This window comes from Hipposideros armiger, unplaced genomic scaffold (genome assembly GCF_001890085.2).
Source record: "Hipposideros armiger isolate ML-2016 unplaced genomic scaffold, ASM189008v1 scaffold_43, whole genome shotgun sequence".
Classification (NCBI taxonomy): Eukaryota; Metazoa; Chordata; class Mammalia; order Chiroptera; family Hipposideridae; genus Hipposideros; species Hipposideros armiger.
The window spans coordinates 2,938,179-2,947,857 of record NW_017731393.1 but is presented as its reverse complement, the minus strand read 5'-3'; the positions used below and the strand labels follow the sequence as shown (position 1 = coordinate 2,947,857).

The 9,679-nt window shown below is 43.4% G+C and overlaps 1 protein-coding gene across 4 annotated transcripts in view; it reads left to right on the top strand.

Moving 5' to 3' along the window:
- PPP2R5C (protein phosphatase 2 regulatory subunit B'gamma) overlaps positions 1 to 9,679 on the top strand; it is a 151,421-nt gene that overhangs the window by 20,587 nt on the left and 121,155 nt on the right. For 3 of the 4 annotated variants that reach the window (XM_019639288.1, XM_019639287.1, XM_019639289.1), the window contains exon 3: positions 2,249 to 2,411. The exons of the other annotated variant lie outside the window; for it this stretch is intronic. In XM_019639288.1, the coding sequence (XP_019494833.1) occupies positions 2,249 to 2,411 (163 nt within the window). The remainder of the gene's footprint in view (positions 1 to 2,248; positions 2,412 to 9,679) is intronic. 4 annotated transcript variants of the gene reach the window in all.

Here is a 9,679-nt window from a genome sequence, read left to right as displayed (position 1 = left end):
CACACACACACACACATACACCCCCACCCCCACCCCCTTCACACGCCCTCAGAGGAGTCTCCCTGACCTTTCAGGTCCCTCGGGCTCCTGTCAGGTAGTGGGCAGCCCTGGGTTTTTCTCAGTACTGGACAGTATGGTGTCCAAGCGCACGGGCCTGTTTCCCGGCACTGATAGTCCTGTCGGGTAGAGATGTCCACCTCCTAACAAGTGAACGTCAAGTTACAGCCACAGGAGACAAGATGGGCTGAGAGAGCACCTGGCGGGACACAGCTGGTGGGGTTGCAGGGGCAGACTTCCACCATCTGAGCAGGGAGTGGGGTTGGAGCTGGCAGAGGCTGGGCTGGCGCCTGGGGGCTCTGCAGACACCATTAGGGTAGAGGGCTGTGAGCCCTGGGAGGGCACTGGAGTGGGTTGTCTTTTCCAGAAGCCAACTGCCTGCCCCAGGAGGGCTTGGGAGGGAGACCCAGGGGACCGGAGGCAATACGTGGATCAACAGGTCTTCGGGTAACTTGGTTTTCTCAGCCGTGAAAAGCCTTACTTAACTCAGTGCATCTCCCTGCGGGGAGCTGTCAGTCCCATGGATTTAATTGTTGGATGGCTTCGCCACATCACCCAGTCCAGTGTTCGATGCGTTGTGTGAGACACACAGGCCAGGCTGTTCTCCTGTCGGGGTTGGAGCAGGAGTGGGGCTCCTGTGCACGTGCACACCCAGGTCCGCCAAGGTCATGAGGAGGGCAGCACGGGATGCGGCGTACAGCCAAATAAGAGGCCATGTAAACCGCAACCTACTGGACACTTAAAGCAAGTCCATGCAAGGAGCTGTCCGTGGCTGTGAGTAAGTACCAGGGTTCCCCAGGTCACCCAGGGGAAGCTGAGCAGAAAAGTTTTCACTTGGGGAGTTCCGTGGAGGAGGAGTGTTATGGATGGGGTTTTTAAGGAAGAAAGACCCACGCTTTCCCCATCAGGTGGAAAGAATGACAGATGTCAGGGACAGAGCCCAAGAAAGCACATTTTGAGGAAGAGGCTGCATTCTGGGGAGGAACCCATCTGTCTGCGTGCGGCAGCCCGACATCTTGGAAAACTTCCTGAGCTCGGCATTCCTCAGCACCCCCTTAAAAACTAAAGCAGCGCTTACTTCTGAGTAAGAATTCCAGGCAAGGATGAGCGTGAAGAGGGGGGTACGAGCTGTTAGGTCTGCTGTCCCTGGTGAGTGGGGGCTTGGCGGGTTTCTGTTTCTAGGACACGTTGGGCAGGCTTTTAAAAAGCAGATGTGCGGACACAAACTCCATTTCCTTGGGCGGACTGGACGGGGAGGAGTGAGTACCTTCATTGCACAAAGGATCTCTTTTTTTTTTAATTAAAATTTATTGGGGTGACATGGTTAGTAAAATTACATAGGTTTCAAGTGTACAATTCTGTAATACGTCATCTATGTGTCACATTGTGTGTTCACCAGCCAGACTCAGTTCTCCTTCCATCACCATGTATTAGACATTGCACAAAGAATCTTGATGGGCCACACTCACTGTTGCACCTGTCAGCTGTCACTGCAGGGGGCCGAGCACAGCTGACCCACAGGGCTCCCTGGGCGAGCTGGCCCCTTAGACCTAATCGGATGACAGGGACTAGTTCCTTCTGGACGCTCTAGAGAAGAACCTGTTTCCTGGCCTTTCCCAGCTGCTAGCGGCACCGGCACTCCTTGTAGCCCGGCTCCTCCTCCGTCTTCAAACCAGCAGCGTAGCATCTGCCAGCCACTCTGACCTCTGCTTTGTCATCCAATTGCCATCCCTGTCTTGTAAACACCTGTGTGACTACTTGGGGCTCCCCCTGGTAACCCATGATCCCTGCCATCGCAGGAGCCTTAACCCCATCACACCTGCAAAGTCCCATTTGCCAAGGAAGGAAACATAATCACCGGTGCTAGGAGTTAGGATGTGAACGTCTCTAAGGGTCTTTGTCATCAGCCCACATATATATCAGCCTATATGGTAAATAGAGGAGCCAGAAATTTGAAGGAGGGTAAAAGAAATTGTGTAGATCTGTGCATCTCTCGAAAGCTAGTGTTGCTAGAGGCGGGGTATAGGCTCAGACTCTGGCAGCTTTAAGGAATCATGTTGTTTACAGTATGTTTACAGTGGCGGAGATGGGCCCAGAGTAAAAGTTTTATATGTTTTTCCATATTCTAATGGCGCTATAAAGTCAAGTCATTGAACACATTCCTTTGTTCTTGTTTTTATTTTGGAAACAGATTTCCAGCAGGAAAAACAGCCTTATTGCTGTCCCAGTTACAACGTCTGGTAAAATAAAAGTGCAGACCCCTCCGCCCATGGTGAGGAGAGACAAACGGCAGAATTCCTCCAGGTTTAGCGCCAGCAATAATAGAGAACTTCAGAAACTACCATCTTTAAAAGGTAATTTTTGTTACTTGTCTTTTAAAGTTAAACGTTGCCTCTTTAGGGAGAAGGGGTAACGTTTTGATAGCTGGCTAGCTTTTTATACCTGTGCCGTGTTTATATTCTATAGGATTGTCTTTTCTTCTTTTGATTTTGTTTAGATTGAATGCCATTAACTTATTTGCTCAACTAATATTTTAAACTCCAGAGCCCTTTAAGATAAAAATCTTATCGTAAATATATTGCCAGTATAATACACTAAAAAAATAAGAGGAAAGGCTTAAAATCTTTTCATATGAATCATAATTAAGCTAGTCAGTTTTTCTTTTAAGGAATTCTTCTTTCTCATTGGTCTTACAACCCTGACAACTCAGAAAGTAATAATGAGAGAACTATGGTAGAATCTCTGGTTTTTCCATTGTTGGGACCACAGTCCTTCCTGGACTTTGTCCTAAGAGTCACTGGGGATTCCCTCCACCCAGGGGATTCCTATGTGAGATAAGTCAGGGAACAGTGCTCTTTGCTTCAAATCACCCCAAGTGGCACCTCGCCCCTTTCCAGCTGAGGGTCTCCTGTCCTGTAGGAGATTTTAAGATTGAAATACATGAAACCCTATCAAAGAAAATAGGGTAAGGACCCAAAAGTCAACTGTGAACCTCTGAAAACCTTTCTATTTACTAAACTCTAAAAGTAGCGCAATAAAGAAAATGTCAGACGTTTTTCCTACCTGAATGACATAATAATGGGTCTTTTACAATCGATGAACTCAGTGAGAACAGGAAGTTTGTCGTCTACATGTGTGTCCCAGTGCTTTCCACACTGCATGGCAGAGAGCAGGAGCTCAGTGCAGGTGTGCAGGGAGGGTGGTGCAGGGAGGGAGGGGATGCAGCGGGTGGGGCGCAGGGAGGGGGCCGGGGAGAGAAGAGAGGGGGAGAGATGGAGGCACAGGGAGGGGTGGATGGAGGGAGGGGTTTGCGGATTCAGGGGGCACTTCCTGCTCCTGCTTGCTGGGAATCCACTCACTGTAATTTCAAGAGCTTGTGTGGCGTGTATTTGGTCTAGCTTTGTGGTGGATAATTTGCATGCTAAGTCGTTTTTGAGGGATCCCCCCTCCCAAATAGTCCATGCCTTTCTCATGCCATTCATTCATTCAGCAAACACTATATTGAGCACCTACAAAAACAGGACCTGTTCTAGGATTGGGGATACAGCGTTAAACAAAAACAAGGGCCCACTCTGCTGAGACCAGCACCTGTCCCAGTGAGTGGGACACCGCCAGTGAGTAGGTAAAGTAATGCGTGCTCACGTCTCCTTCCAGGGCCAGGTGGACCTGGGATGTGAGCAGAGAGGGCTTCCCAGAGCCATCACCCACCTTGGGCTGTGCCCCTCCTGGCATCCCCCAGGCAGACACCCAGTCCCACTCGCGTCCTTTGCCTGTGGCACCCAGGATTCCCTGCCCAGCCCTCTTTCTCAGTCTCTACTTTGCTGTCTGCAACTCCATTTTCTCTCTGACTTTATACCGAGTAAGACTGGCATGCAGTCTGCTCACGCTGACACCAGTTTTCTCTGTTCCCAGAGGGAGAAATGTTCCGTTGTGCAGCCGTACACCCAGGAGCAATTCACACGGCCAAGGTCAAGCCAGGGCCCTTCACTGGTCTTGTTTGATCTGTCTTGGCTCTTCTAAATCATTAGTGGGTCTGTAGATACGTTAAAATAATTTTGTCTAGTTCAGAAAAAGTAGGAATTAATTGAAATGATGTTGAAGTTGTATATAAATTTGGGGAAGATTGACACTTTTGTGATACTCTTCTACCATTTAGGAAGATGATATATCTCCTCCATTTTTCTGGGTCTTGTTTTCCGACTTTTTATAAGATTTTTATGATTTTATTTCAAGTTTCTACCTTTTCATTAATTACTCTTAAGTACTTTATAGTTACTCTTTTTTAAAAAATTATTATTTATATTTACTCTTATAACTGGGTGTTTTGGGTTGGGTTTTTTTTTTACAATTTGAAAGGGTTTAGTTGCCACGTAAGTGTAGAAAATAAGTAAATTGATTTTTTTCTTTTTTTGTGAGATAAACATTTTTTAAAATTAGTTTCAGCTGTACAACACAGTGGACTAGTTATACTTGTTACCCCTCGGAGTGACCACCCCCTTATAACTGGGTCTTATTTTTCCATTTCTGCTTCTAATTGGCTCTTGCTAATATAATTAAAAGTTGTTGGTTTTTAAATATTATTCTGTCACCTTGCCAAATTTTCTTATTAATCTTGTTAATTTTTTTTTAATATTTTTATTGGGGAATTGGGGGATGGGAACAGTGCTGGGGAACTGGGGGACGGGAAACAGACAAGTTGCTGTCCTTTTGTTCTTCAGTCTAGTTGTGGAGGACATTGCTTCACTGGCCCAAGTTGGCACCATCATTGCGCTCTTCCCAGGCGAGGCAGATCAGTCACCGGCTTCTGGACGGCTGCTCACAGCAGCTGCTGGCCGCTCACGCTGGCTGCTGGCTACCCACAGTAGCTCATGGCAACCCACTGCAGCAGGGGCTGCAGCCTACGCCGTCGCCGGCGACACACGGCAGCCCAGCTCCAGGTTGAGCTGTTGTTCAGCATCTTAGCTGTGGAGGGCAGTGTCACTGGCCCTCATATGTGGGATCTGAACCAGGGCCCTCAGGCGTCCCAAGCCAGCTCTTAACCAACGCGCCACTCAGCCGGCCCTAATCTTGTTAATTTTTAAACTGGACTCTGCATATATCATCCTCTCATTTGTAATTAGATACTTTTCTCTCTTCCAATATTTATGCCAACACATACTAGTTGTTTTAATTTTATTATGCTATTAGCTAGGACCAGTAAAACATAGATAATGGAGATGAGAGCTTCCCTGTTTTCTCCCATTTTGGTAAAATGCTTCAGCATTTCCTTGTTTCACGTAAAACGGCTCAGTGTCTGGTGTGTTGTCACCTTTCCCCAGAGTGCTGGTGTATGAGGGCCACCCTCGCACGGCCCTTCCCCCTCCCCCGCCCCGTTCAGGCTGGCTCCTGCGTGCTAGTGCACCGCCGCTGAGCTTTCTTAGGTGCCGCAAGCTGTACTCCTCGGATGGTACGACAGTCACTGCGTGTTGACAGGTTTCTCTGGTTTTGAACTATCCTTGCATGACTGGCCTAAATGTCAGCATTGTCTCCACACGCCTTTCCTTTCTCTGGTTCAGCCTACTAACTCTCATTCTCTGCTTTTGCATTTACTCCCTGGAGCTGGTCTGTAGTTTTCTTCTCTTTTTGCATTCCTGTATCTTATCAAATCTAAGATGTCTCAGTACTGGCACATTGTGATCTTTCCCGGCACTGGCCTGCAGCTCTTTACGCAGCTCTGTCACACTGCCATCTGATGCTGGGGACTGTGAGATGCACCTGCCTCTCGAGGTTCTCTCAGAGAAATCTGTGGGTTCCTTCTTGGGGGGGGGGTCAGTGTAGAGTAGGTGGTGTAGTAAGTCCTCATACGTAACGTTCGCTAACGGGGTTAATGTCTTTTACATCTGTGGCGGCGAGGTCTGCTTATGAGTTCATTTATTCTTTGGATTATTTTGTTTGTTCTCAGTATCATTCATTACCACTTTTATCTTCAATTACTTATCCTATCTTATTATTTCCTGACTTGTTAAGTTTAATGCAGAGGTCACTTATTTTTAGTTTGTCTTTAATAATAAAAGAATTTAAAGCATGTGTTTCTCTGGGTATAACTTCAGTTCTCTCCATAGATTTTTTCTTTTTTCTTTCAAATCATAGACTTTTTTTAGAGTTTTATTGAGGCATAATTTACATACTATAAAATTCACTCATTGTAAACACTTCATATAATGTTTTTGAGGTTCATCCACATTGAGTAGTTTGTTTCTTTTTAATGCTGAAAACCTTTTATATGAACATCCTTCCTTTTGTTCATTCACAATTTAATTCACAAATTAATGGACATTTGAGTGTGGTTTTTTTTTTTGGCTACTATGAATAATGCTGCTGTGAGAATTCACATAAAAGTCTTTGTTTGAATACACACACACACACACACACACACACACACACACACTTTCCTCTTGGGTGGATACCTAGGAGTGAAATTGCTGGCTTGTATGATAAGTTTATGTTCAGTTTTTAAAGAAACTTGCCAAACCATTTTCCAAGGCAGTTGCACCATTTTACATTCCCACAGTAACACACGAGGGTTCCGGTGTGTCCGCACTCTTGCCTGTACTTGTTATTGTCTGTCTCTATGCCAGCCTTTCCTGTGAGGATGTAGTGGTGTCTCTTTATGGTAATATGCATTTCCCTAATGACTGCGGATGTTACGTGTCTTTTCATACCTGTTAGCTGTTTGTATATCTTCTTTGGTGAAATGTCTATCAAAGCCTTTGCCTGTTTTTAAATTGGCTGTCTTCTTATTAAATTACAGTTGACCCTTGAACAGTGTGTGGGTTAGGGGCACTGACCCCCTGTGCAGTCAAAAATCCTATTATATACTGTATTCTTACAATAAAATAAGCTGGAGAGAAGCAAATTTTATTAATGAAATCGCAAGGGAGAGAAAATGCATTTACAGTATTGATTGAAAAGAATTTGTGTGTAAGTGGACCTGCATGGTTCAAACCCGTGTTGTTCCAGGGTCAACTATATAACAATTCTTTAAATAATCTGGATATGAGTCCTTTATCAGATACACGGTTTGCAAATATATTCTCCCAGTTTGTGTCTTCTCTTTTTCTACTCTTTGAAGCACAAAAGTTTGGAATTTTGATGAAGTTCAGTTTATCCCATCTTTCTCTTACAGCTCTTGCTTTTGGTGGTGTATCTGAGAACTCTTTGCCTTACTCAAGGTCACAAAGTTTTTCCCTGTGTTTTCTTCTAGACGTTTTATAGTTTTAATCTTATATTTAGGTCTATGATCCATTTCAAGTTCATTTTTCTCTATAATGTGAGGAAGAAGTCTAAATTCAGCTTTCTGCACGTGGATAACCCAGTTGTCACAGCACAATTTGTCACAACCACGATTCTTTCTCCATGGGGTTGCCTTGGCGCCCTTGTCAGAAACCATTGTCCATAAATGTCAAGATTAATTTCTGAGCTCTCAGTTGTATCCCATGGGCATATGTGGCTGCTTTATGCCGGTACCACGCTGTCTCATTGTGGTATCTTGTTGTTTTTCTTGGTATTTCTATGATGTCAAGTATCTTTTCAAATGTTTATTTTCCATTGGGCTGCCTGACATTTTCATAATTTTTAAAAGAGTTCCTTGTTTATTCTGGATATGAACTCTTTGTTGGTTACATGTGTGTTGCAGATACCTTTTGCCACTATAGCTTGTTTTTCATTTTAGCCATTCTGGTGAGCTGGTCAGTGGCCAGTTAATTGGTGAATGAGGCACCTCTTCGTAAGTTTATCACCTGTTCAGATAAATTATTTTCTGAAGTGCCTGTTTAGTCTTTGGGCCCATCTTTCTAATGGGTTGTAGCAGTTTTAAAAATTGTAGGAATTCAAATAATAGGTCCTTTGTAGATACAGGAATTGCAGGTTTTCTTCTACTCTGTGTCTTGAATTTTCACTCTCAGACATTGGCCCTTGGAGAATATTTTGTATGTCCTGTTTAACAAGTCTTTGCCTGCCACAAAGTAGTAGATGTCAGCCTATGTCTTTTTTTTCCTAAAACTTTATTTTACCCTTCGCGTGTAGCTGTACAATCCCTGTAGAATTAATGTGTTGTATCTGCTGTGGTGTTAGAGGTCTGGATTCCGTTTTTTCCAGGCGGCTTTCCATGTAGCACAGCACCCTTTGTTGAAAAGATCTCCCTTCACTCATTATGGTGTTATCTTTGTCATAACAAAGTACCATCGAGGTGTGGATTCATTTCTGGACTCTGTTTTGTTCCACTGGTGTCAGTACAACAGTAGCACACCCTAATCCTAGTGGTTCTTCATATCTGCTAGTGTAAGCCCGTCAGCTTTTTCTTCATAATCGCCTTGGCTCTTTTCATGTCCATATACATTTTAGAATCAGCCATTTTTCTAGGAAGTTCTAGTGGGGAATGGTATTCCAAGACCACTGTCTGGGTGCTAGGATTCGCATTGCTGCCGAATGGTTATTATTTACAGGTCTTTTTAGTGGACCAAACTAGAAAATACATTTCTTCAGAATATAGCACAGCAGGAGTTCATATGTTATTTTCAATTCAAATTCAGCTTGGTAGGCATCTGTTTGACTTCTATCTTATATCTTTTGTTACCCCAAGATTTCCGGTTCTCAAAGACATCAGAGATAATAGCATTTAAATATCAGATAATTATTCATTTACTCTTTCCCACATTACACACAATATATTCTCAGAAAAATAACGTAAACATTATGACCAACGTGATGATTGAAAGGTTAAAATTTTTTGCGCTTTTTCATTTTCTGCCCCGACTCCTTTTTCATAGTTTTGCTCTCTTCATCGTCAGAGCACACAGCCATTAAAACTATTCTCTTCCTCCTAGCCCTGTTTAAACTTCATTCGTGTGAATATATAGTTAATCCTTGCCACCGGTCATTACACTGACACTCCTCCTGTAATTTTAGTCATCTGAAAGTCTCTCTCTAGTAGATTTCAACTTCAAACTTCAAAGAATGCCTGGGTAGAAAATGCTGGGCTCCTGTTTCCTTTTCCTGAGTATCTTACGGATTGTTACTCCGTTTCTTTCTTTCTTTCTTTTAATTAAAATTTTATTGGGGTGACAAATGGTTAGTAAAATTACATAGGCTTCAAGTGTATAATTCTGTAATACATCATCTAGTTATTCCATTTTCCTTGTAATAAAGCATTGCTGTCAGAGACTGACTTCAGTTTAATCTTCTCCCCTTACAAGTTACTTGGTTTCTTTGCTTTGATGCCTAAATAGTTGTTTTGTTTTGTTTTGTTTTGTTTTAAAGTCCAGTAATTTCAGAATGAATTATTCTGGGTTGGTCTTCCCACATACATATCATGTTCTTTCGATATGTAGTAACAAGTCTCTTTTCATGGATTATTATTTAGAGGACTTGTTCTGTTTGCTTGCTTTAGTTTTCTCCTGTGGAGACTCCTATTGTATAAATATTGAATCTTCTTTGTCTATTTTCATATTTGTTGTTTCTCTCTTTGTGCTTTTCATTTGTTTGTTTTTTTGGTTTTGTTTTTTTTTACAGATTTTTATTGGGGAATTGGGGGATGGGAACAGTGCTGGGGAATTGGGGGAAGGGGAACAGACAAGTTGCTGTC